At 39.2% G+C, this 26,406-nt stretch overlaps 2 protein-coding genes and 1 non-coding gene across 6 annotated transcripts in view; 2 read left to right on the plus strand and 1 right to left on the minus strand.

Moving 5' to 3' along the window:
* The window catches only part of nphp3 (nephronophthisis 3), a 48,115-nt gene extending 24,746 nt beyond the window's left edge, over positions 1–23,369 (minus strand). The window contains exons 1-15 of one of the 4 annotated variants that reach the window (XM_088643624.1): positions 23,183–23,369; positions 21,388–21,756; positions 17,467–17,592; positions 16,163–16,316; positions 15,421–15,570; positions 15,074–15,207; positions 12,842–13,002; positions 12,126–12,282; positions 11,138–11,212; positions 8,681–8,833; positions 7,005–7,108; positions 6,724–6,838; positions 4,781–4,924; positions 1,090–1,187; positions 132–234 (exon numbers count right to left, since the gene is read on the minus strand). In XM_088643624.1, the coding sequence (XP_088499750.1) occupies positions 132–234; positions 1,090–1,187; positions 4,781–4,924; positions 6,724–6,838; positions 7,005–7,108; positions 8,681–8,833; positions 11,138–11,212; positions 12,126–12,282; positions 12,842–13,002; positions 15,074–15,207; positions 15,421–15,570; positions 16,163–16,316; positions 17,467–17,592; positions 21,388–21,711 (1,998 nt within the window). In that variant the 5' untranslated portion in view covers positions 21,712–21,756; positions 23,183–23,369. Of the gene's footprint in view, positions 1–131; positions 235–1,089; positions 1,188–4,780; positions 4,925–6,723; positions 6,839–7,004; positions 7,109–8,680; positions 8,834–11,137; positions 11,213–12,125; positions 12,283–12,841; positions 13,003–15,073; positions 15,208–15,420; positions 15,571–16,162; positions 16,317–17,466; positions 17,593–21,387; positions 21,762–23,003; positions 23,148–23,182 lie in introns of those variants that run through there. The other 3 variants (XM_088643623.1, XM_088643625.1, XM_088643626.1) reach the window with 3 other exon arrangements.
* LOC148657391 (uncharacterized) overlaps positions 1–26,406 on the plus strand; it is a 311,965-nt gene that overhangs the window by 152,035 nt on the left and 133,524 nt on the right. The window lies entirely within an intron of this gene.
* Positions 23,601–23,673, plus strand: trnaf-gaa (transfer RNA phenylalanine (anticodon GAA)). Its single transcript has one exon. It is a non-coding gene; the product is annotated as a tRNA-Phe (tRNA).

Here is a 26,406-nt window from a genome sequence, read left to right on the forward strand (position 1 = left end):
AATGCAATAATACTGGATGCCCATTCATCTTGTGAAAATACCTGGTCATTATAGCCTGCTAGTGTTGCTAACATAAGGTGATCATTATCCAATAGTCAAATCAAAAGAAGACAATGTGAGCACTTACTAACCTGTTCTTTGGTAAGTTTGATTTCAGCACTTTGACACTCTGTGTAAATAACAGCCTTCACATCCCCAGCATTAAGAGGATCAAGATGGAGTGTTGGCCACAATCTGTGCAGGGAACAAAATAAGATTAAACTAGCACATTTAGCAAATCTAGAATCTAAACAAATTGATGATTGCTTGCATAAAATACATTCAGACTACATTACACTTCATGATAAGCTAAAACGTCTTTAAACATTAAAGCCATGGGAAGAAAATACCTCCAAATTAATATTGAAATCACCAGTAAGAACCAATTGTCACTTAGTATTCCACAATCTTTCAAGCACATAAGCAATAATTTGGTTAACACAATTTAAAGTTAAAATTCCATTTCTACTTTGTGAATGAATTAATCTGGGGTGTAACGAGCCATAAAATCATTGAATAGAATAGAAGAGAGTTATTTGAATTGTGATGAAAAAAATCATAATCCTATATTCCTTACAGTACATGGTGGACCACCCCTCTAAATTACAAATTTGTATTAGTTCATTCTGCTCTAGAACACACAGTAAGTCATGCTAAATAAACGTTTGTATGAATTTACCTGCTTAATCTATGCAAATGATAGGTAGAAATGTTTTTGCTTATACAAGTCACCCCCAATTTACAAATCCCCAGTTTACAAATTTTTGCAGTAATACGTAGAGGAACACATGCTGAGGTTTAGTTTCTGGGAAGATGTGCAGCACTTCTTATAATTTTTTCCCCACTGTTTAGACTTGATTACGCTGGGCTAAGTGTGCATGCACTGTCGGCATAGGGCATTTTACCATATACTGTCTGTCCATGATTCTATGGCAATTACATGTATGTTAAATTTTCAGATTTTAATCTAACAAACAGTTTTCAGCATACAGGTCAAGATCATAAATTGAGGGATGGCTGTAATGTGGTTGAGAGTGTTATGGAACCTACCTCCAAGCCTGTGGGCAGGTCTCCACATTGACAGAAACAATCACCCTCACATTGACAGGCAGTGGATCGATCAGCCACTTCATGTGCCTTTCAGCTTGCTGGAAATGAACAGCAAAGAATAAACCATTCTCATTGAGGATTAGAAACGTTCTGGCTCGGGCATTCTCAGAGCATGCAGTAAATAGAAGGAATTGGAATTTCAAGATTTGACAAAAATCATCACTAGCATTTAACCTGGGATAACTGATCATGTAATCTGAGACTATCTTTGTGTTGTTCATTCATACAGATTACTTCTCAAGACTTTCATATGTTTAGCCTGGTGCTCATGCTATTTCTGCTCCATGGTTGTAAAAAAACCATGGCACTACAAATATAAAGGCATACTAAATAATATATCATAAATATTGAATACAACTGACAGTGTCCCACATGTCTACTAGAACAATTGTTACTACAAACAAGATAGACACTACTACTTTGAGGCTACAAGCAAAGACTTGTTAGATTAACTGTTAGATTACATGTTCCTATTCATTGTCTACTTTCTCGCTGGTTATTTGTGATGCATGTAAAGCATTCTTTGTTAAATGTTTAAAGCTGTTCTGAAACACTTAATTTATAATTCAAGTGTAAAAAAAAGCCTTGTAAATAGAGTTGTTTTTGAGCAAGTTTATATAGTAGTAACGAAGGTTTTAATGCAGTTATTTTTGACAAATTCTTTCACAAACAAAAAAAAACAAATTAAAAATACTTTGCTCCTTATTTTTGCATTTACAAATTTGATGAAACAAAATATTGACAACCTTTTTAAATATGTTTTAGCAGTTAAACCTGATACTACTTTTTATATAACTGTGGCATGTTTATTATTGTACATTAACTTAAAACGTTAAATGATTTACAATTAGATGAGTATGTACAGATAATACATAGGTGACCATCAATAGCATATACAGTGCCTTGCGAAAGTATTCGGCCCCCTTGAACTTTTCAACCTTTTGCCACATTTCAGGCTTCAAACATAAAGATATAAATTTTTTATTTTATGTGAAGAATCACCAACAAGTGGGACACAATTGTGAAGTAGAACGAAATCTATTGGATTTTTGAAACTTTTTTAACGAATAAAAAAATGAAAAGTGGGGCGTGCAATAAAATAAAAAGAATTGTCTCAAACATAAAAGCATAATAAACAAAAGATATTAACATGAATGTTAGAACATTAAGGTGTACTTTTTATGTTTTAAGGTTATAGCTGTTTGTGCATGTTAATAAACATAGGGCTGAGTATATCTTAGTAATAACTCACTACAAGCCAATTAGAGATAAGGCACTGGATTACAGTGTCAGTGGCACTACTAATTAGCAAACATGTAACAGAAGCTGTAATAATAAGTGACAAATATTAATTGCACACTACCAATTAAAACACTACTCCGATGTAAATAAGTATAAGCTCCAAGTGAGCATACTACATTCATATTTCAAGTTTTTTCTTCATTTACCACCTGTAAAAAACAAAACTAGCTGAAACTAACAAAGTGCTTGACAAACAGAGATCTACTGAATAACTACATTGTAGATTTGCTGATTATTTACAGTGCCTTTCAAAATGATTCACATCTTTCTGGTGTCCCATTCTCTTTAATTACAAAGCACATGTATACATACTCAATTTGTTTCAATGTGAATGTTTTAATATTTAAACATGAATGCTCAAACTAAATATGTTTTTTCCAGGTAAATAACAGCAAAACTAAAATATGCTGACTGTATACGTGTTCACTTCCCTGAGTCAATACATGGTGATTGCACCTTTGCTAATTTATCAAACATCTAACTAGCAGACAATCGAGTGACATCCTGATATCCTCCTAGGGTCAGTGGCACTTTGATTGGAATCCCTAGGACAGTCCCCTCCAAAAGCATTGGGACAGAAACCTTGATTTCTGATTGGCGCTTCCCTGCTGTATACACAAGAAATTGAAAAATCCACATACTGTACAAGAACTTATTCTGAGTCAGTTTAGAAGTTCACCTTTTATTTAGGACATATTCTGCAAACGCAATTAATCATTTTTCAACCAAAGCATATGTTGTGTTCTGTCCACCCAAATTTAGATGACCTTATGTATCGGGAGACTTAAAGCAAATCATAGAAGTGAAAAGGACAGTATTTTGTTGCAAATCCCTTGCTTGCAATACCTGCATCAAGCCTCCGTCCCATTAACATCACCAGACTCTTTGTTTCTGTATTTGAGATGGTTTGCCAGGCTTAACGCAGCCTCTTTAAGTTGTTGCTTATTGGTTGGGCTTTCTGCCTTCAGTCTCCTTTGTAACAAATGAAATGCATGCTCCAGTGGATTCAGATCTGGTGAATGACCAGTTTAAAATGTCCCACTTTTTTTGTCTGATGAACTCCTGTGTTAAGCGTGCAGTATGTTTCGGATCACTGTCCAATGAATCTGGTGCCAGGTTTTTTTTACATTTGCAGAGAAGATCCGTTTTTATATCACTGAATTCATCCTACTGCTTCCACCTTCAGTTAAGTCATTAATAAAGACCATTGAGCCTGCTCTGGAAGCAGCCATACATGCCCAAACCATGATACTTCCTCCACCATGCTTTACTGAAGAAGTGGTATGCTTAAGGTCATTGGCTGTTCTTCTTTTTCTTCACACTTTAGCCTTTCCTTCAGTTTGATACAGTAGATGTTTATTTTGGTCTCATCTATTCATACACCCTTGCTCCAGAACTCCTGTGGCTCATCTCTGTACTGTTTTTGCAAATTCCAATCAAGACCTTCTGCTTTTGGTGCTGATGAGGGGCTAACAACCTGCAGTACAGCCTCTGTTTTTCTTTTCGTGAAGTCTTCTGCAGACTGTGGTACTTGAGATTTGCACCCCGACACTCTGGAGATTATTTCTGATTTCACTAACAGTACTTTTCGGGTTTTTCTTTACACATAGAAATCTATTTCTGTTATCCACTGCATTCGGTTTTCTTGGACACCCCATTCTCAGCCTATTCTCGACTCCTCCAGTTGTTGGCTTTTCTTCAGAATACTCCAATTTCTCTGATGGTCATTTACTTTCCTCTCGTTTTCAAAATGGCCTACTTTCCCATCATAGTGAGTCCTCTGATCTTCAGAAGCAGTTTCAAAAGACTTCAACCAGGCCTAGATGTTCACAGCTTTTTTATGTGTGTGAAATGTATGCAACGTATAACCTGGGCAATTAGAAACACCTGTAAACTTGGTTGTCCAAATACTTATGCTCATCTAACAAAAAAGTGCAAAACAAAAAAAAGCACTTTTGTTGTATAATGGTAAAAAATACCCGTGGGCAAAACGGGATGTTCTGTGCTTTTGTCTCAAATCTCCTGAGCATACAGCTATAACGGGCTCTTGTCCCAGTACTTTTCGAGGGCACTGTATAAACAAATCTGCCTGGCTGTGCTCAAAAACATTCAAGCATAAGAAGTTCAATAAGTGAGTGACAAAACAGCTGTGGCTACCGAGAAGATAAAATTGAAATAATATTTAATTCAGCCATAAAGTCCTTTGATTTTTAGAAATAGAAAAGAAACTTGCAATGCATTATATTATTTTAGTCCACATAAGACATGATAAAAGTAGATAAACATACACAGTATTAGTTGAAATACAGCTAAATCTTTCACTGCATACCTGTATCCGATCAATGGAATCTATAATGATGATGATGTTGCCTTGATGGCGTGCAGACAGTTTCTCAAGCCAACGGGGGAACTCTTCCAATATCTTGCAGGGGTCCATTGGCAAGCCCGAAATTGACCAAAAGTGCTGAAGGAGCTGTAACAAGAAGAAATATAACTGTACATTTACTGTTTCTAAATTTGCCTCAATAAACATAGCCCTCTCGCATCTCTAAACAGGAGTGCACCCTTACCAGTTTGACACCACAAAACCCCAGAAGTGAAATGAAACATAACTGGAAGTACAGTAAAATAAGGACATGACAGCAGTAGCACTCACCATCACCTGTAAAATACTAGGCACTCACCCCAGAGATCCTGGACTTGCACCTAGACATTTCTTAAGTCAGACAAAAAGATATTTTCCCATTTGAATAAGAGGAAAATATTGCTCAGAATCACAATGTATTTTAAAACTTACTGTATTTTTGAAAATGTCTTTATATTGTGATGCCACTAGGAGTGTGGTAGTAGATGGGTGTTACTTTCATAGGTGTGTCATAAATTTGTGCAAGGTTTTTGACATAAGATGGTGGCGTGATGCCATTTCTGAAACAGGGCACAGTTTGCATCTTGTTCCAGAGAGTATAAATCAGCTGCAGAGATGCGAAGAAGGGAGAGACGAGAAGAATGCACTATGAGTTGAAACAGAAAATTAAAGAACTGCTATGTCGACTTGTGAGTAGATCTGTTTTTGCACTTCGACAAACCTGATGAATGAAGTTACAGAAGAGTGTCGTTTGGACGCTCTGTCATCAGCTCATTGTCTGTTCTCACCTACTTTGTCCTTCCTTCTCCTTTTTCTATCCCTGCAGCTTTTCTCTTTAATGAAGAGGTTTCAAAAGCCAGAAATTGTGTTAATTCTTCCTACTTTAACCACACTGTTAAAATTTAGAGTATTACATGCAGATATCCAAAAAAACTATAAACACAAAATGGGAAACACAGAGCTTAATGAGGCTACTCATGAAAAAGACTTTGGTATTTATTTTGACACATCATTTGTTATTTCCCTGTTTTACATCAGGCAAGCAATGTAATGACATATATGATATACTATAGTGTTATGATGGTAGTTCAAACAAGAAATGCTAAAAATGTACAGTACACTGGACTAAAAAGACTACTTTTAAATATTCTGAATACACTTTTGGTTGCAAAGAAGTTAGTTCTACTCCGAAGTCAGTCCAGAGATGGCAAAATAGATACATGGCCAGCTTAAAATAATGTACGGCACTAACATATACAGATAACCACACCGTTTTAGTCATGATCAGAGAAGAACATAAAGGGGATTGGATGCAAAAATTCATCATCCTTACTGATAATGACAAATTCAACCCAGTGGACGTCTTCAAATTCAACAGAAAAACAGAATTGTAAACTACATTAAAACTGAGAACAGGAGGCACTTCTTTACAATAAGGGTTGTGGAGGTCTGGAAAATGTGGAAGCTATGTGAAAGCTAGCATCCTGGCTCCTTTTAAGAAACAGCTAGATGAAATTGTTAAACCAATTGCTTACTAAACACCAAATGGGCTATGTGGGCCAACTGGCTTCCTTTCATTGGTAACTTCTAATATACAGTAATATTAAATCTGGTTTACCAATATAAAAGATCTTCAAAACTACAGATATAAATGAACAGGTAAAGGTTTATTCCATGCTGAAGGGAGAAGAAAAGATGACACCTGAAGAAGTTTCCAAAGCCAAAAAGCTGGGTCTCTTCTTATTTTCTTTCAGCATGGAATAAAACTTTACCCATTTGAAAAAAAATATGATGTTCAAAACCAAGAAATACTTTTATTCACTAATGGAAATCTTTCAGGATCATGAATAAAAGCCAACTTCAGTTGATTACACGATTACATTACATTTACATGATTCAGCTCCTACCTTTACAGTCAGCCGTTTAATCAGCAACACAGGCTCTGAACTGGTAGATGAAGGCATACCGACAAAATGGTACAGTATCAAGGTGTTTGGTGAGTGCTTCTGTTGAAGCTCAATCCTTCAATAAAGAGAAACATTGTTTAACAGAGTAATGTTCCGTGCTAGTTTCAAAGAGCTGCTTGCTATATATAAGGTTTACATGCCTTGTGAATAAAAACATTGAAACATCATTCATACATAAGAAGCAGACACAAATAACATGCATGGTAAAAAATAAATCTCACCATTTGGATAAGAGAAGAGATTTGCCTGATCCAGGTCCCCCAGACACCAGAAGAGGTGGGATGGGTGGAGGGGCAGCGACCATGTCATTCAGTCGCTCAATGTACTAGGAGAGACCACAATGTAAGAAATGCAAATTGTTGAAATGCACAGAGAACACTAAAAATTGTCCCAGAAAAAAAGAAAGAAAAATCTAACAACATCATACCAGTTCCAGTTCTCAATGCTCACACACATATTTCCTAAATGTCTTTAAAGCATAATAGCTCAAGGCCCGTACAGAATGGTACAGTAATATTGGCCCTATATTGACTTAATTAGGACCACAGAATAGCAGCTCTTTTTGAATTTTCATATAAGAGGATCTGTCTATTGTGGCTACAGACATCTGGTCCTCAAGAAAGAATATACTCAATGCCATTTGCTTCACATTTTGGAGTATAGCTTTGATTGCTTTTGAATTCATGAATATCCAAATGCATCTCAGTTGCACCAATGAAATCAAAATAAGAATATAGTTTCATTTCTAAACCAATTAACTTACAATCTCCAGTAATGGCTTTCAAGTATATCTTATTCTGACACAATGCCCTCTTGTACTTGAATATTATGCTAATATTTATCATGTTTAATATGTTTTTCATTTCATGAACTGTTCTGTTAACTAGTTATTCTACACAACTTTCATCAAGCAGTAAAAGAATGAACCTTTAGGAAAATTATGATGCACTCACCCACAGAAAAATTCATTAAGCACTGGACTGTGAAATTCTGAAATACTGTCAAAGGAACGTGAAATAAAATGGGCCATCTGATATGTACAGTAAGAGTTTTTATTATTTTTTTTGAAGGTAATCTTAAAGACATTAACTGATAATTGTGAAAGCAGGCTTTAGTACTGCAAATAATTCACTGAGCAAAAAGTATATTTCTATACATTCACACACCAAACAAATGAAGCATGATGCATAGGAATACAAGGAGTACCCATACCTAACAAAACATTGAAATAAAAGGTAAGACACATGAAATAATCCAATCATATTATTTTAAACCAGTTGTGACTGGTCGAAACTTGGTAGGTACAGGAGAGACAGCCATAAAGCTAAGGAAAAGATTCTGTTTTTGGTTTGTGCTCTATTTTCCCTGCATTATATAAATAAAAGAGCAACTGTTTGTGCTGTACAGCTGCATTATGTGTCTGTTTTCCCGAGACCTGCCTATTTTAAAAATCCCATTAGGGACACTACAACTCCAGAATGTCATGAGCCAGAAAACACCAGCTGGACTCCTGGCCAAAGGTTCGGAGTCAGGAACACCTGCTAATAGTTCAATATTCTCCCCTATATAGTCTCTCTATAACTCTACAGTGGTTAGAGACAGTCTCACTGTTTCCTGGTTGTATGATTATTGATGAGCCCCAGGATAGGCTCATCAACTGCGCACTGCAAACACAACATTGCAACCACTCTCGCTCTGGTCAAACAATTGCCCAGCACAATTGCCCCAGGAACATAACATCTCAGCCCTCCTTAGATGAGCACAGCGCAGATCCTAACTCGCCCACAACAGTTAATTGAGACTGCACAATATGCTTTTAATTGCAAAAAACAAAAACCGATTTTGTTATTTATGTTTTTAGTGAAGTTACAAACGCCCATGAATTACACAGAAATACCTTCTGAAAGCCCAGCTGGCAGGTGGACCTGGAGGCTTGCTGAAAGGCTTCAGTTTGCTCCTGCTCATCGTGCATGTCCCACAGGACGTCTCCAAAATCTTCCTCATGGTCTTCCCTGTTTTCCGAATCAACACTTTCATATCCCAATAACTCCTGAGCAGAATGTAAAGATAAGTATAAGAATGTTACTGTATATACAACAGGTAGAGCTACAACATGACATGGGAACACAAACTCTGGAACAGGCATCAGCTCGTATACCCAGTGAGTGGTCATGGGAGGATAAGAGTAATTCCATAAAAATATAATTCGAAGGAAACTACTGACAAATTTCAACTGTGACGATGGCACAATGTAGACTTTGTTCTGAACTCCAATCTGTGTTGTTTTAATGGATGATAGGATGTTTTGGAAGACAATATCTAACAGCCCTTCTACCAACTGAGGTTGGTACTGAGATACATTCTCACATCTTGTTGAAATATGTTCTTAGTTCTTCTGGTTCTTACATATGGGACATAAAGGAGAATAATCTATTTCTGAAAAGAGAATTAGGGTTTGTATTGTGTGAATACTGTACATAACGTGTCCACACATCACATATTTGTCACATTTCCCAGCAGTACTAGGCAGTTTTCTTCTTTTAGTGTTTCTCTGTTTTCTGTAATGACCCACAGCTTCTGGTTTTTGATCCAAAAGAACCTTTCACTGCAAAGACTTAACCCCTTAATTGAACTGTTTGATCTTTTTAATGCTGCAGGTTTTAAAATGTAAGTGTGGGATATCGGGGGTTTCCAGGTGGTTCACCCAGTAAAGGTACTTGTGGACCTAATATTAATACATTGAGTTGGGGGCAAGGTCACAAGTCAGCTGAGCCCACGAGTCCCCAAGCAGTGGCAGACAATTGACCAAGTGCCACAGGTTTAGTGATGGGATTAGTCGCCTGGAGCTCCTTCTGCTTTTCAACGAAAGTGACTCCTATGACTTTTCAGGCACTTGCCAGCTTGCAGTGACACCAGTGACTGCCAGCCTGCTGCTGCCACTGCTTCAGCTCAAGGCAATTCTTGTCTAAGGCACTGTGGAGCTTGGAACTTGTCACATTACAAATGACTCTTGAACATGTTGGTGGAGCGTATTTATGCGTCGCATTCTCTCTGCAATGGCATAGAAGCTGCAGCTGTAAACCTGACCCATGACACAACTGGCAATTCCAAATTACACGGGTATAAAAATATTGATGATTCCAAATTTGGAAGTTGAAGACGCACAGAAAATTACTTTATATTTTTTGTTAAATATCTTGGCAATTAAGCATATTATAAAATATATAAATCTCTTCTGAATGGGTCAGCATGATCTACAATGAAACACGAGAACATCAATTTGCTGTACAGAAGAAAAGCTTACAACATCTTTACTAGAGTCCATGAAATTATAACCATTTAAAATGTGATCTTAAATTAAAATTAAAAATTTAGTCAAGCATTTGGTTTGAGTCACTATTTTAAAACAAATGCCCAAACATCTCCCTGTAATTAAAAATGTATTTAGGTGCATTTATAAATCAGGGGTTTACAACCCTAATTCTGGAATAATCCCTATCCAACAGGGGTCTTATACTGTCGATAACCATTAAATCACCCATTTCTAAGACTTAGATTCATTTAGCTGCGACAGTGACAAGTGATTTGTTAAATTAAGCAATTTAATTTGTCCATTCTCTCACTACTTTTTTTAATAAATGGTCACAGCCGGACCCAGTCCAACACAGAAAACACACAGACACACACAGGTTAGCAGACTGTGGGAAGACACCCACACGAACACAAAGCACACACCAGATAGCACCCCAGGTCAGAACTGAACCCAGGGTTCCAGCAGTGTGAGGCAGCAATACTAACCACTGCACTTCTGTGCTGCCCTAACTTAGAAATCATTTGGTGCAAAAATATATGAACACCCTTCAAATCTTCAAGTACTAGAATTCACTAAATGAATCAAACCGCTGTCTTAATTTATCAATAATTTATAAATGTGTACCTTCTTTAGAATTGGGTGAATTACTGCAACCTATAAAAATTGATGGATTAGGCTCTTCAAAACCAGGGTTGAAATCTCCTATTTTAAGTTAATGAATTCTACCCAATTTTATCCTTTGTCTGCTTCATGTAATATTTATGACTTTCATGTTGATGAAAGAAGAGAATCAACAGCACTCCATGGACTTCACCCCACATTTATTCCCAGTTCTCCTCTGAAAGACTGACAAATAATTTCACTTTCAGTAGAGGAGCATGTTGCCACTACCTGGTGATATGATTTCCCTTGTGACCGAAGCAGACATGAGCCTCATAGCCAATGGAAAAAGACCTGTAAATCTGGCAATCAATTTCTTGTCTCTTAAAAAAGAAACTGCACTTAAAATGACAATGGCTGCTACGTTTTCCCCTGTTATACCTGTTTAATGAGTTTTTCCAGGACAGTATAAACTTCATAGGCCCCTTCTTCTGTGTCACCACTGTGATTAATAACCTGAAATGAAAGCACAGATATCATACACTTACTTTTAAATGGACGTAGTCTTTGCTACTTGGAAACTTTCTAAATCTCCTTTCACTTTTCTAAACATTTATATTGACCTTATGCATTTTCAACTGTCATTGATGCAGCAATGTCTTTTCGCAACCAACCAAGTAATCAGAATTACATATTGTGCAACTGTATATACTGTAACATTTTAAAAGAGATCTTACCAGGGCCTTGTATAAACTTAATATTACCACAAATTTCTATGGACTTAAATTAAATACTTTTCAATAAATGCCTTAAATGTGTTGATCTTTTGTACCATTACCACATTAATGACAGGAGCACAATGTCATGTCAATATAAACTCTTAAACCCATTCAAATATTACTGTTTATTTGATAAGGAATGCTTATAAAGAATATTCTTAGTACCTATGTGGCTACTTTTTACTTTTCTAAAATTACCTATTTCATTTTCTAATTTTATTGTACAGTGTCAGCCCAGTCTTTCTGTATTTTCTTATTTCTTCCACAATATTCATTCTAGACTCTCTGTACCTCTTCTTGCATCATCTGTAAAACTGAGAAGTTTACTGACTTTGGAACTGAGGAAGAACAATGAGGTAGATTTCTGTTGTACCTTATTATGGACATCAATCAATTTAAATGTTTCGGCACATCATTCTCCTCTGTTATCCATATCAATATTTTTTTAATCACATCAGTATTTTTATACTTATATTTATTGGTATATAACATAACTTCAAAATACTGTTCAGAATTTTTAATTTGCATGAAATGCCTAGAGACTAAGGGCAGGGATGTCAAGTTTTTTTTTTTTCCCCCCCATCAGGTGTATTCTGTGATAAAAAAAATAATACTGAAGGTTTACAGGCTTTTGGAAAGGTGTTCCTTACCTTCACTTTGTCAGTGTTGCCTGCTGCAGTGATTTTTTCCATGAGTTCTCCCACTGGTCCTGAAAGAGGCTGGTTTTCTACATTTCTGAGGTAAACAAGCAGAGGCCGCATTTCGGCGTTCTTCAGAAAGGCTTCCTCGGTGTCTTCAATCAAAGTGCTGAAAAGAAGGGGAATTTAGGTTTTCTGTAAGAAAAAACCTTGCATGTTTGTAGCTAATGTTTAAACAAGGAGAAAATAAAGCCATTTTCTGATGTGATAAAAATAAAAAATAATCTATTATACAGGAGCTCTGGTATGGATCTGCCAGTAAATGTGCTCATTTCCAAAGCTTTTTTGACTGTACAGTCCAGACAGAAGCTCTATTTATATTAAGTTTTGTCAGAGTTTATTTTATTCAATTTCTATTGCACTACTATCTATTATGTAACCTGATTTTGGAACCTTAATTTTGTTAATTTTATCCCCCACACCCACCCCCCGGCGAGCTCGTAGAAAAGACATTTCATTGCCAGCAACTATTGCTATTGTAGTATTGTTTTGCATTAGATAAAAAAACTTTGATTGAGATATTGATGGTTTAATTGTAATGATTTACACAGACTCATTTCAAATTTTTCCTGCCTTTCCTGGCAACAAAACAAACAAACAGCATGAAAAAGGAAGACTTACTAAAAACGTATATGCAGCCTCCTGACAGCTAAGTAGAAAATACTTACTTTGTCACAGAGGATTTCAGGAACACTACAAACACGGAGCTTTTCTCTATCTCTTCCCTCCGCTCCGCAGTGTAACGAGTGGCACTGTCTTCAGGAAAACTGACGTTCAGGTAGAAGTGACCCCGTCCTTCACACAGCGTCTGCAGTCTGCAATAGTAATTCTGATAAAATGGCATGTGTGTGTCAGTTTATTAAAATCACTCTGTTTCAACACTGAGAGTAGCAGTCAGTCACGGCAAAGTATAGTACTATAAAACATATACAGTACACTTATGTGTTTCTTCAATATCTATTTTATAATCTGTTCCATCATTTCTGCAATGATGATCCGCAATGTTATCTGAATAACACTCCAATTTTTTTTGTGTATTTTACATTCACGGTTACTGATCAAATAGCACAAGAACAGACCACACCAATTGAGTAAAGTTCAGATCCTGCATACAGTATGCACATAATACATTTGTGATTCTGACTCAAGATGGTAGTTCTCTAATGGAAACCCATTTTATCAGGGGTATGCATAAATTTGGAGGGCACTATACATATACAGCACTAAGGTAAACAGAAGGAAATGGCAATGTTTAACTTTAATATGATCCTCTGTGCCAGACCAAAAGCAAAAAAAAAACATGAGCTTCCATGGCTATGAGCTAATATGTAAAACACAAACCCACAAGCCCAGGATAACGCACGTCAGCAGCATAAGCCTTTTAAAGACGGGTTTTGAAGAAGCAGACTAAGATCTGAATTAACCAGTTCATTTTGTTTTTTATTAAACGAATTTTAAAATGAAGCAATTCAGCCTATTAAAAAAGAATGGCATAAGTAACTGAAGCGTGTAAATAAATAGCTGAACATGAAGAGGGGGTTCAGCCTAACTGTATTTATTCAGCTAGGAAATGTGACTGGAAGGCTTCACCAGTAGTCTTGCTGAATTATGTAAACTAAAGTGGATCTTTTGCATTCAACAACTTGGTAAAGCTTAGGGTACCAAATAAGGCCAGATATTTGAAATCTCTCCTCAACTACTGAGTATTGCATTTTACGAGACAGTGTTCTTAACTTAATTAAATCTATAACCAGAACCAGCAATCAGACCAGAAGCACTACCAAGAGTTTTACTCCAGTTTATCAGTTCGTTACCATGACAACGTGCTATGGCTGACAATCAGAGCCACCTGTTCGACTTAAATTTCCTCTACTATTTAAGACTCATCTCTGCTCTCTCCAGCACTTAGTCTTAGTATTTGGGTACTAGTCTTAGCATTCCCAAGTTACTTACACTTCCGTGTCTCGACTGTGTTTGCTTTGTTCCCTGAACTCTTTTTTTCCTGTCTTTGACCCTGGTTTGCTTTTTCAGCTTCAGTTCTGAGTTTCCCTTTGGCACTCTACTCCCGTGTCTTCCTGGATTTGAGCCCAGCCAGTTCCTGGTTTTGACACTGGATTGTGTTTCTGTCTGCCTCCATGCCTTCAACAGTCTGCTTACACCTGCACTTGAATGCAGTCTTCAGCCCCAGACCACTTCTCCTTAACAGTGAGTACAGCTGCATTACCTGTACAAGTCCAGTACAGAAGACTGTCATCTGTACATATCTAAAGTTTTGTGTACCTCACCAGAATATCAGAATTTGTGGTCATTTTCCTAATTACCTTAGTAAACAGATATACACAATGAGGCTAGATATTTGGAGACGCCAATGTCCCAGATCCAGAATATATAATTTTAACTACAGTTAGAGCCCAGATTAAATTTCAATTAAAGAGCACAAAGAAACATTCACTCCATCTTTTTTTTTACGTAAAACAAGCAAGGCAAGAAGACTGCAGTTATTGTAAGTCTATAAGAGTCAATAACTGACTTTTATTGATTTTACTCAGTAATTGTATAATTTTATTTTATTCATTAATTATGTTTTAATTGAATGAAAACAGATGGAAGCAGCATTCATGTCTCAAAAATAATACCCTCATACCTCAACCTTTGGACAACAGGCATAAATAAAGACACTGGTTCAAGCAAGAATTGCTTTTACTAATCCACTGGGTATCCTTCCAGACCAGGGGATTTATTAGACAGTAGTGATTTAATCACCACATAAACTTGTGGGATATACAACAACTACATGATGTAACTACATCAGAAAAGATCTAACCCAATTTTTCTGCGAGACCTGTGATAAAAGTTGTTGTTGTTTTTTTTAATGTGTACAGTCTTTGTAAAAATACTACCTTGAGAAAGGCATCCATATCAGCTTGAGTTTCGGGGGTATGAATAAGGTAACAACGCACAGTGTTACTCCAGAGAGACTGGGAAACACAAGGAGACACTTGCAGCAGACTAGCCACAGCCACATCCCAGTCATCTGAAACACACAAGTAAAACAAGGCATTGATAAAATGGTGAAGCGCAACTACAGACTGCAGGGTAGCACCGGTGACATAAAGGAGGATCGTGTGAATTGAATGTGTACTAGAGCATAAAACAGAAAATAAATGTTCTGTGACTACTTCAAATTAACAATAATAAATGATTAACAATAAAATTTAACATTCATATAAGGGTGTGCATATCTTACCTCTGTTTACATTAGCGAAAGGGCCTTCTACATCAATTAGGCTGTGGGCAAACTCAGGGCCTCTGAACGTCTGCAGTTGCATCATACTACCCATAGAGGGCTCACTCCCCAGCACGCCCCCACTCCAGTACTCGCACTGAGTTCCTGCAGCTAAAAGACATGCAAAACAACTGATGATGTGACAACTCCAATGTACTGGGAGGTATGCCATTTGTGCGTGATATATTAACAGAACAAGAGTCAGCACAGAATGTCTGAAGCCTCTCTTCAGCACAATGGGTATTAATTAGAATAATCTCACTAGAGACATCTTTACTGGTGTTACTGTATATCTCATTTTACTTCCCCATTATTCAACTTCCTGTCATCTCCCTCCTCACTATAAAAACAATACCTCTTAACAATAATACAGCCTGATGTAAGCTATTAGTAACTCACTTTCCTGAACACTACTGTAGTTAAAAGGATATAGTGATAAGGACATAATAGATCACATTAGATATTTAAAAACTCAATAACAAAAAAAGTCTATACTCATATGATCTCAAAATCTAATTATTATATTAATATTTTATTATCAATGTAATTCTTACATGCTTAAACCTAATGTTAGCAGTATAAGAGACACATTAATTGAGCTTGAAGCTACCACATTAGTAAGTTTTATAACAATAAAATATAAAAAATGTTACAAATGTCTAAGACCTGCACAAGCCCGTCATCTGCGGGCGACTTCTCTTACCAGTGACATCTGTGCGGTTGTCGTCCGAGTCAGAGTCGTCCGCGTCATCATACACCTGGATCCCCTGGGCCTGCAGACGCTGCAGTTTGGCCTCCAGGTCCCTCTTGGCCCTGAGCAGGTCCTGAATTTCCTTTTCCTTTGTCTCCCGGAAGATCTCAAGACAGAACAACAAATGACTGTCAGCACTAAGGAATACAGTTTGAAATGTGGAAGGGTGGACAGTGACTGTGAATCTTATCGGCAAAAACATACTCGAATAAACTTTAACATCAAAGGAACATACTACTAATAATAAAAATAATAAATAATATTTTACGTGAGGTTAAAGTGCAAGAGTGCACCCCATCTTGCTTGCCTGGATAGGCTTGGGCTCCCCCACGACCCTGAATTGCAAGACGCAGTTAGAAAATGAATGGATGGATAAAGGTGCTTTAATTACTGCTGAGACCATAATGTTCACGGTGTTTAAAGTATTTGGTTAGATAACTGAATTCCCAACACCGTTTTTTGAAGAATCTGATGATCGCTTCTATTTATGTGGAAGTATGTTTTTCTGTTAAGGATTTTCTTTTGTCTACACCAGAATCAATGGAATTACCTACATAAAAGCAGACTTCTCTAAGAAGGGGAACAGAAATACATGCCGTGAAAGTAAAAGTCTAAAGTGAAATTTAAAAACGTCTGAGCACAAGAATGTCGAAAAAAGCAACATGACGTTTCCACTGTACCAGGAAGTATCAATAGTCTTTGACAGTGCATCTCACAGTAGCAACACAATTTAGTTTAGATCTCTGGGCAGACATTTACATATTTATCCTTCAAAACTGCAAACCAGAACACAATCATTTCCAAAACTGACAAACATATTGTGAGACCAAATATAAGTGCAATTATTTACATACAATAATTCCTTTGGATAGTCCTTAGACATTCGGCCCTGGTTTGTACATTTAAAAATATTAAGGAAATAAAAGAGGTCTTCATTCCAACATTACTGCAGATAAAAAAATCATAATTACTATTTAGGAATTAAATATACAATAAGTAGTTCAGAAATATTTATTTTTTTCTTCACAGAGACAATTGCTTTCCTATTTTAGTCCTCATTGGTCTATGAATTTTCTTTTAGGAAAGAGTCTTAAGATAGCACCTAAAATAGGTTTTAGGAAAATGAAAGGTTTGGCTGATAGCTTTTTCTTTTGACAAAAATATATGCTTATTCAAAAATATGCATGGTTTTGCTGAGATGACCATACAACACAGCATATCAAATGCCACACAAATAAATCAAAGGCTCCCCTCACTTTAAACTGGCGCTTGACTTTGTCTCTGTCGTGTTCAAAGGTAGCAGCTCTTTCCATTGCCTGATACTTGGCCTCCAGGGCACTTTCTTTCTCTCTCAGCATCTTCTGGTAGGTCTTCTGTAGGGCCTATCAAGGAGAAAACACTCTGTTATTACACATATTAGTTCAAACGTACTTCACAAGAGTTGCCAAGAAAGTAACGCCCAACCCTTATTTTGCCGTGAAAATGGATTTAAAGAAATTGTTTTCAGAGTTTTAGACCTCAGAAACAAGAAGTAGACACATTAAATCTTTCAACATCATTCTTTTTGTGTAAGAACATATGAGGGGCAAAACCTTCTGGCTGACCCTCACATATTCAAACAAATGGTGCACGTGCCTTGCCTTACCTCTCAGAGAGAAAATGGCTGAAATATCTAAAGACTAGAGGGGAAATAAACACGAGAATACAGAAACTCACTCTAATGGTGTTAAATCACTTTCATAAACACTCCAGTGTGGAATCTAAAATAATGAAAGATGGAGTGGGAGATAGTGGGAGACCACAAGGAAAAAAACATTGCCACTATAAGCGGTCAAGGGGATCAGAAGTTGCAAGTCTTCCCCATTTTTTTTAAATCTACACCCCATCTTGATGACAAGGAACACCCTTTGGACGAGATGTTAAAAAGAAGGTCCTGACTACTTGGTAATTGAAAGATCCCTAGACATTGTCCATAAAGTGTCCTGGCTAACATCCACTTTGTGCCTATACAATCTGAACCATTAATCCAGCTTGAGAAGTAAATTCTCACTTCTCCATCTGATCCGCTCTGTAGTGGGTTTGCTCACGCATTTTGGCTGTCAAACATGATTCAGCTGCCACAATTCAGATGTGGATGAGGTAGGTCCTGGGCAGCAGGGTAGTGCTGTTGCTAGCTTCGCTGCCTCTAGCACAGGGGCTGTGGGCTCCCTTCCTGGGTTGCTACCTGTGTGGAGTTTGTATGTTCTCTCCATGGTGGCATGGGTTTCCACTGGGTGCTCTGGTTTCCTCCCACAACGTAAAGACATACCGGTCGGTTAATTGGCTTCTAGGAAGATTGTCTTTGGTGTGTGCGTGTGTTTGTGTCTGTGTGTATCCTGCACCTGACTGGTGTCCCTTCCAGGACGTATCCTGCCTTGCACCTGTAGCTTGACAGTATAGGCTCTGGTGCCCCTGCAGCCCGCTGTTGGACAAAGTGGTTACAAAATAGATGGATAAAGTCAATCCCCTCCTGTCTGTGAAGAATATTGGGATCCATAAGAATGAAAAATTATATAAAAGCGCAAGCAATTATTATTAATTGATAACGATGATGTTGGAACACGATAGTTTGTAAAATAAAGAATACTTTTGTACCCTGTGGCCTAACTGAGCTCTTGCTGCTTTAAGTTAATGTGAATCACTAATACTACCAACTGAAAGATTTAGGAAAAAGGAGCCATTCTGCATTCTGTACAAGCTCTCAGCTACAGTTGGACACATGCTAAAGACAGATTATATTCTTTAACAGTATTATTTATCTGGAATGGAACATAAGAGAAGGGAGAATGGAATTACAGGACCGCCAGTGCCAGTTTTCCCAGCCGATGATGATACGGCCATGTCTGTCACAGAAACCAAAGTCAGATCAACTTTCAGTGGGGTGAACATACAGAAGGCGACCAGCCCGGACAGCGTTACTGGATGGGTCCTTAAGTCCTGTGCAGACCAGTTGGCCACGGTTTTTTAAGAAAAGTTTTAAGAAAACTACCATTATACCAGTGCCAAAGAAAAATACTGCAACCTGTTTTAATGATGACAGACCGGTAGTGCTCCATCCACCGTAATGAAATGCTTTGAAGGGCTGGTCATGAGGCACATTAAGACAGTGGCACCTGAGTGCTTAGAACCCCTGCAGTTTGCATACTGGTATAACAGGTCCACTGACGACGCTATTTTCCTAGCTCTTCACACTTTCACTGCTCATTTGGATGATAAAGACGTCAGAACGCTATTCATTGATTACAGCTCCACATTTAACACTCTAGTTCCATCCAGACCAATCAGGAACCTTAATGACCTGGGCATCAGCACCTCTCTATGCAGCTGGATTCTGGATTTCCTGACCGGCAGACCAAAGACTGTGAGGGTTGATGGAAAGCTTTCTTCCACGCTGACCATCAATATAGGTGCCCCTCAGGACTGTGTGCATAGCCCCCCCCTGCTGATCTCCTTGTTTACCCACAATTGTGTGGCCAGACACAGCTCCAATTCCATCTACAAATACGCTGATGACACTACCATCATTGGCCAAATTACCAGTAATGATGAGACAGACGACAGCCTACAGGAATGAGGTCAGGAGCCTGGTGGAGTAGTGCCTTGACAATTCTCTCTCCCTCAACGTCAGCAAAACCGAAGAGCTGGTCATTGATTTTATAAAGCAGGGTGGGGACCACACCCCTGTATACATCAATGGAGTGGCTGTAGAGATGGTTAGCAGCTTCAAGTTCCTGGGTACCTTCATTACTAATGATTTAACGTGGTCACAGCATGTAACTGGAGCTACAAAGAAGGCACAACAGCACCTTCACTTCCTCAGACAGCTGAAAAAATTGGTCTATCTTCAACTGTCCTATCCACATTTTACAGGTGCACTACTGAGAATGTGCTCATGTGTGGTATTACAGTGTGGTTTGGCAGCAGCTTGTTGGACAACAATCATCCTGGTTTCTCACTTTTCTTTTCTCCCCCCTTCCCTCTGGTAAGTGTTATAGGAGTGTTATTCAGAGACAAACTGTCAGATTACTGAACTCTACCCCTACCACTGGCTCACACTGATGTTTTTTTTTTCCTCACACTGTTTGTCTGACATTTTTTTTAAGATGTATGTTATTTAACTTGTTGTTGTTGCTGTTGCTGTTGCTGTTCTGGGTTTATGTTTTAGGTGATTCCTTTAATTTCTCTGTATTGGAGCATACATGCAAATAAGCATTTCATTGCACTTGTGCATATGACAAAAATAACTGAATAATTCACAAACTAAAATAACCATTAAAATGCAGACTGGACTAACGAACACATATACATTATGAACCTAATCAGTACATTTAATTTTTGTAATTTTAGCGAGGACCAGAAGTGAGGTTTAATAATATGTTGTTGACTTCTATTTTAAGTACACCATACTACAAGTATGAGCGTGCATGTATACCTGTGTCTGTGAGTACCACATTTGAGAATATGTCGTGACAAGGTCAGAAATTTCTGACAAAGAGGCAAATTGATTTTTACATAAACCAAATGGCATTGTCTCTAAAATGTGAATATATTTTAGAATATGAAATATGAATATTTTTTCTCTAAAAACTGAGTAAAATACTGGATTTAGGTCTACTTTAACCCCATGTTGGGAATTTCATTTGAGCAGAGCAATAAAAACAGAATGAGAATCAATGGGAGGTCCTGTAAAGTATAGAAATACAAAGGTGTGCTAACATTTTCCTTTTATCTTCCAGTTAAGAACAGAAGAAAGGCTATAGACGAAAGGAGGCCATTAGGCCCAAAAGGAGTTTGGCAGTTAGTAGCTAACTGACCCAGCCGTTTCTTGAAAGAAATCAGGGTATGGGCTTCGACGGCATGGCTGAGTAGCTCGTTTTATACTCTCCCAGCCCTTTGGGTAGAGAAGAGCCTTCTGTTCTCAGTTTCGAATGCATTAATGCACTGCAGCATCCCTTTGGCAATGTACACAGCGGAGACAAAAAAGCCCAGAACGCAAAGTGAATTAAGAGGAATAAAAAACTAACAATGGCTAGATTGATAAAAGCTAATAAACGACACTTCTGCTTCAGTAGCTGGAAGTATTTCTCCAAATTAAAACAGATCTCTAAAACCACATCCAGGCCAAGGAGTCCCAGTACCTGTAATTCTGCTCGCAGGCGCTTGTTCTCTTTGTCAAGCTTGGCCTCCTTCTTCTGCATGGAGCTGATCTCGTTGTTCTTGCTGACCCGGAAGATCTCGTACTCCTTCTTGAGCCTCTCGTACTCGGCGGCGAACTCCAGGTCCACCGAGGCCGTGGACTTGAAGCTGGCCCCGATGACCCGTGGAGCCCGGCGGAAGGAGCTGCGCAGGAGCCGGGCTTTGGGTTTCACCTCCACGGGAATCTCGCAGGCCTCCCCCGCCTCGCCCGCGTACGCATCCTCGATCACCTCGCCGGGGCTCACCAGGGAAGAGGCCGTGCCCATCCTGGCAGGAGTTGGGCTACACCGCCCACCGGTGCCCCTGCATGGCTGCGCTGCACACACCAAAGAGAAGAGCTCAGTGCCTCCCAATGACATTCGGACAAATGTATAAAACGGCAAACAATGAAGGCGAAGCATCTGGATTTGGGAGACTAGCTTTACACGTCGTATTGAGCCTGCTGCCCAGTCAAATAGATTCCCAGCCACAGTTCCTAGTATTCAGTTTATTGCTGTATTTTTTCTTAGTTTCAGTTCAGTCCACTTTCCTTTACAGATTACACAACACAGTGGGTAGATCTGCTGCTTCGCTAAGCTGGGGTTTGCATGGGTTTCCTCCAGTCCAAAGACATACTGGTAGGATAATTGCCTTCTGGGAAAACCGGCTCTGGTGTGAGTCTGGCAGTGTCCGCATGTGCCCTGCGATGGACTGGCATCCTGTCCAATGTATTTCCTGTCTTGCCGTGATGAGCTTCAACATAATTGTGACCCTCAGATGGATAAAGCAATCACGTATGGATACATTACATAATAGATTAGTTATACTTTAATAAAAACTTTAGATATCCTTGCTGACTGAAAATACAAGATGGCTAACAGACAAACAGGACCAGCAATTAGAAATAATGACTTCGAGGATATCAGCAACTAGATATACTGGCTTCAGGGGCACAAACATTTACATCTTCTATACGATACTACTCCAATTGGCACGGAAGTCGGAACTTATATTATTTGTGAGGAGCTGCTTGTTTAATTACATCAAGAACTCTGTGATAATATTTTACTGTTTTTTTTACAACAAATGTTTGGAGTGTTTTGAATATCGCCTCCAGTTTGTCTGCTTTAATACTACCGCCTTATACAAGCACTGTTTCAGGAATATCCCATACCGTTTCAGATGGTTAGGTTCCCTGAATGTCTCACGCCGCCCTTTGTTAATCAAAGACTAACTCAGTACAAACACCAGTCGGTAAAGAAAACAACTCGATCTACAATCTATCCTTGCAACTCTTTGTATCACAAAAACGTAACAAAAAAAAACATCGTATACAAAGTTTAACTGACAGGTTTGGTTGAATTTAGTTTGTTAGAATGCATTTTGCATTGTAAAACAAACGTTCCGAACACGGGATATAAACTTCTTGACTAAGCTTTAAGAAGTCATAAATGTAAAAGTATATTTCTTAAAATAATAAAAAGCACAAAATCTTAATAATAGTACTGTCCATTCAGGTAGCCCCTTAAGTAACGCACAGTTTGAAGCATGCATTCGAAAGGTATCAAACATTTTTTACCTTAATGTAACTCACACCCTCGAGGATATCAGTGACTAAAGTAGATTATATTTATTTTATCAGAGCAAAGAGATCTGAAAACTATATCCAAGCCAAAGCACATACAGAAAGTTATCTTCCTCAGCACATTTGTTCCAAACGTAAAGCCCGTTATAAACAACGTGTATTCTGAGATTTACCTGATAAGAAAGTAGTTACTTTACTAATGCAGCGGGTATGCTTTGCAGTTTTTTGTGCATCGTGTCCATGTCATTAACATAGAACTCTTGATGTAAAAACAAAAAAAGTAGATTCTTCCGAATTACCCACAGCACTTAACACACTTTGAGTTTCCTGGCTACCCCGGTAACGAGCTTGACATCACATTTCTACGGGTCGTAGTGTGAGACATGAGAAACACGTTTCTTTATACGCGCTGGATAAGAAAACGGATTTCAAACTTTGGGGAGTCGAACAGGGCTGTGCGTTACCTGTACATGAATAAATACGGAGACAATGTACTGTAATGTAATACAAATTTTACTTTTATGCAATTCTGAGTTAGCGACATGATTAGAATAACGAGTTGTTTAATATTGTGAAGACATCAGCACGAGTGCCGAAATAGCTCAGTTGGGAGAGCGTTAGACTGAAGATCTAAAGGTCCCTGGTTCGATCCCGGGTTTCGGCAGTCATTTTAACTTTGTGTCTGTTGTCTGCTTTATTATTTTTCTTTAAATCTTACTGTCGCTTGTAATAAGGACAGGTTGGGAAACTGAACAGAAAGAGAGCAGTCACACTAATTGCGGTACAAAATTAGAAGCGATGATGGCAAGGACTAATCTATTAAGGTGTTTTGGAGTTTAGTTGTATTATTACCCCGCCCACAAGAAAAAAAGGTCATCATTGAAAAATTAAGTAACTGAAGTGTAAGAAGGAACATTTCAAACTGGCTCTAGCAGAGTTTCAAAGTATACCCAGAAGACAAACACACAACCTTAAACATGTTGAGCCCTCCGTGGCTCAACACCCATCCCCCCACAGCCACAAGCTACCAGCTGTGACTGCCCAACACCTCCTCCATCCCCCCACAATCATGGCTGCCTACAGCTACAACCCCCAACAGCTACTCACCCCCCCATCCCCACAGCTGCCACTCTTCAACACCTCCGCCATTAACACCTGCAGCACTGACAGCACTTTGAACACCATCCCCCAGGCCAGGCTGACCATCACGGCTGACCAGGTGAAGAGGGAGCTGAAGAGGCTGCACCAGGGTAAGGCCACAGGACCAGATAACGTCTGTCCCAGAGTTCTGAGGGGCTGTGCTGATCAGCTGAGCGGAGTGCTCCAGCGACTGTTCAACCTGAGCCTGCGCTTGGAGAGAGTCCCTGTGCTCTGGAAGACATCATGCCTGGTCCCAGTACCAAAGAAAGGGTGCCCCTCTGTCCTCAATGACTTCAGACCAGTTACACTGACTTCTCACATCATGAAGACACTGGAGAGGCTATAGATAGACTGGAAGGGTCTAAGAACATCGAGGCCATTTACAAGAAGGGTCAGAGCCGACTTTACTTCTTGAGGAGTCTCAGGTCCTTCAATGTATGTAGTAAGATGCTACATATGTTCTATCAGTTCGTGGTGGCGAGCGCCATTTTCTATGCGGTGGTATTCTGGGGCTCTGGGATTAGAGCACAGGGATTAGATTCTAACAGGCTGAACAAGCTCATCAGAAGAGCAAGCTCTGTCACTGGGTCTGGCCTGGACCCCCTGGAGGTAGTGGCTGAGAGGAGAATGGTGTCCAAACTAGAGGCCATCATGGACAACGTCTCCCATCCCCTCTATGACATGCTTGTAGAAATGAAGAGCACGTTCAGCAATAGACTGATCCATCTACGGTGTGACAGGGAGCGCTACAGGAGGTCATTCTTGCCTTCTGCCATAAGACTGTACATTGCATCCACCTTGCATCTGGACAGAGGCAACATTGACAGTGACCTGTTTATGGACTGAAAAGTAAACTTATACATCTGTTCTTTTTTTGTGGTTTTTGTGCAATATATGTCAGTGACCTGTGTAATACATTTATATTTATATTTATATTTATATTTATATTGTGCAATAGGAATTTTTTTGTCTGTACTGTTCTGTTCTGTTTTGTTCTTTGTGTGTTCTGGACTGTGAGTAACTCTTCAAAGTGCACTTCTCACTGTACTGATTGTATTGTATGTATTGTATTATTATTATTGTATCATTCATTACACTGTTGCTGTGTTGTCTGTGTTAGGCTGCTGTTGCATATCAATTTACCTCACGGAATCAATAAAGTATCTATCTATGATCTCTTAAGATCATTTGCAAATAATATTGTAGTGCCTTCGCCCGGTGGTGAGGAGGAAGCGCACCTAGGCACTCATGGTACCGCGAAGCAGGCTAGGAGTTGTAGGCGGGGGGGAGTCTGAGGGGCAGAATACACACTCAAACAGGAATTAGAGGAACACTTCACCACTAATGACCCAAGGCGCACGTGGCAAGGTATACAGGCCCTCACAGACCACAAGAGGAAGAACATCTGTGCACCTGCCCATGATGCCTCCCTGCCTAATGAGCTCAACACCTTCTATGCTCGGTTTGAAGCCAGCAACACAGAACCAGTCATCAGAGCTGCACCCTCCGCAGCTGACCAGCTGCTCTCACTGTCTGCAGATGAGGTAAGGAGATCCCTGCAAAAAGTGAACACACGCAAGGCTGCAGGACCCGATGGCATACCCAGTCGCGTCCTCAGAGCCTGCGCCAATCAACTGGCATTTTCAACATGTCTCTGGCCCAAGCCGTAGTCCCCACCTGCTTCAAGACAACCAACATCATCCCAATACCGAAGAAAACTACAGTGACATGTCTTAATGACAACTGATCGGTGGCACTAACACCTGTTGTCATGAAGTGCTTCGAGAGGCTGGTCATGAAGCACATTAAGGACACCATTTCAAACACACTGGACCCGTACCAATTTGCCTACCGGCCCAACAGATCCACAGATGACGCAATCTCCATTGCCATACACACTGCCCTATGTCATCTATCCAGCAGCCATATCACCCTGCAACTCACAACTGGCAACCCACTGAAGCTAAGCAGGTGTGAGCCTGGTCAGTACCTGGATGGGAGACCTCCTGGGAAAAACTAAGGTTGCTGCTGGAAGAGGTGTTAGTGGGGCCAGCGGGGGGTGCTCACCCTGTGGTCCATGTGGGCCCTAATGCCCCAGTATAGTGATGGGGACACTATACTGTAAACAGGCGCCGTCCTTCGGATGAGACGTAAAACCGAGGTCCTGACTCTCTGTGGTCATTAAAAATCCCAGGGTGCTTCTCGAAAAGAGTAGGGGTGTAACCCCGGTGTCCTGGCCAAATTTCCAATTGGCCCT

The sequence above is a fragment of the Lepisosteus platostomus genome, chromosome 8 (genome assembly GCF_059453375.1).
Source record: "Lepisosteus platostomus isolate fLepPlt1 chromosome 8, fLepPlt1.hap1, whole genome shotgun sequence".
In the NCBI taxonomy this organism is placed as follows: domain Eukaryota; kingdom Metazoa; phylum Chordata; class Actinopteri; order Semionotiformes; family Lepisosteidae; genus Lepisosteus; species Lepisosteus platostomus.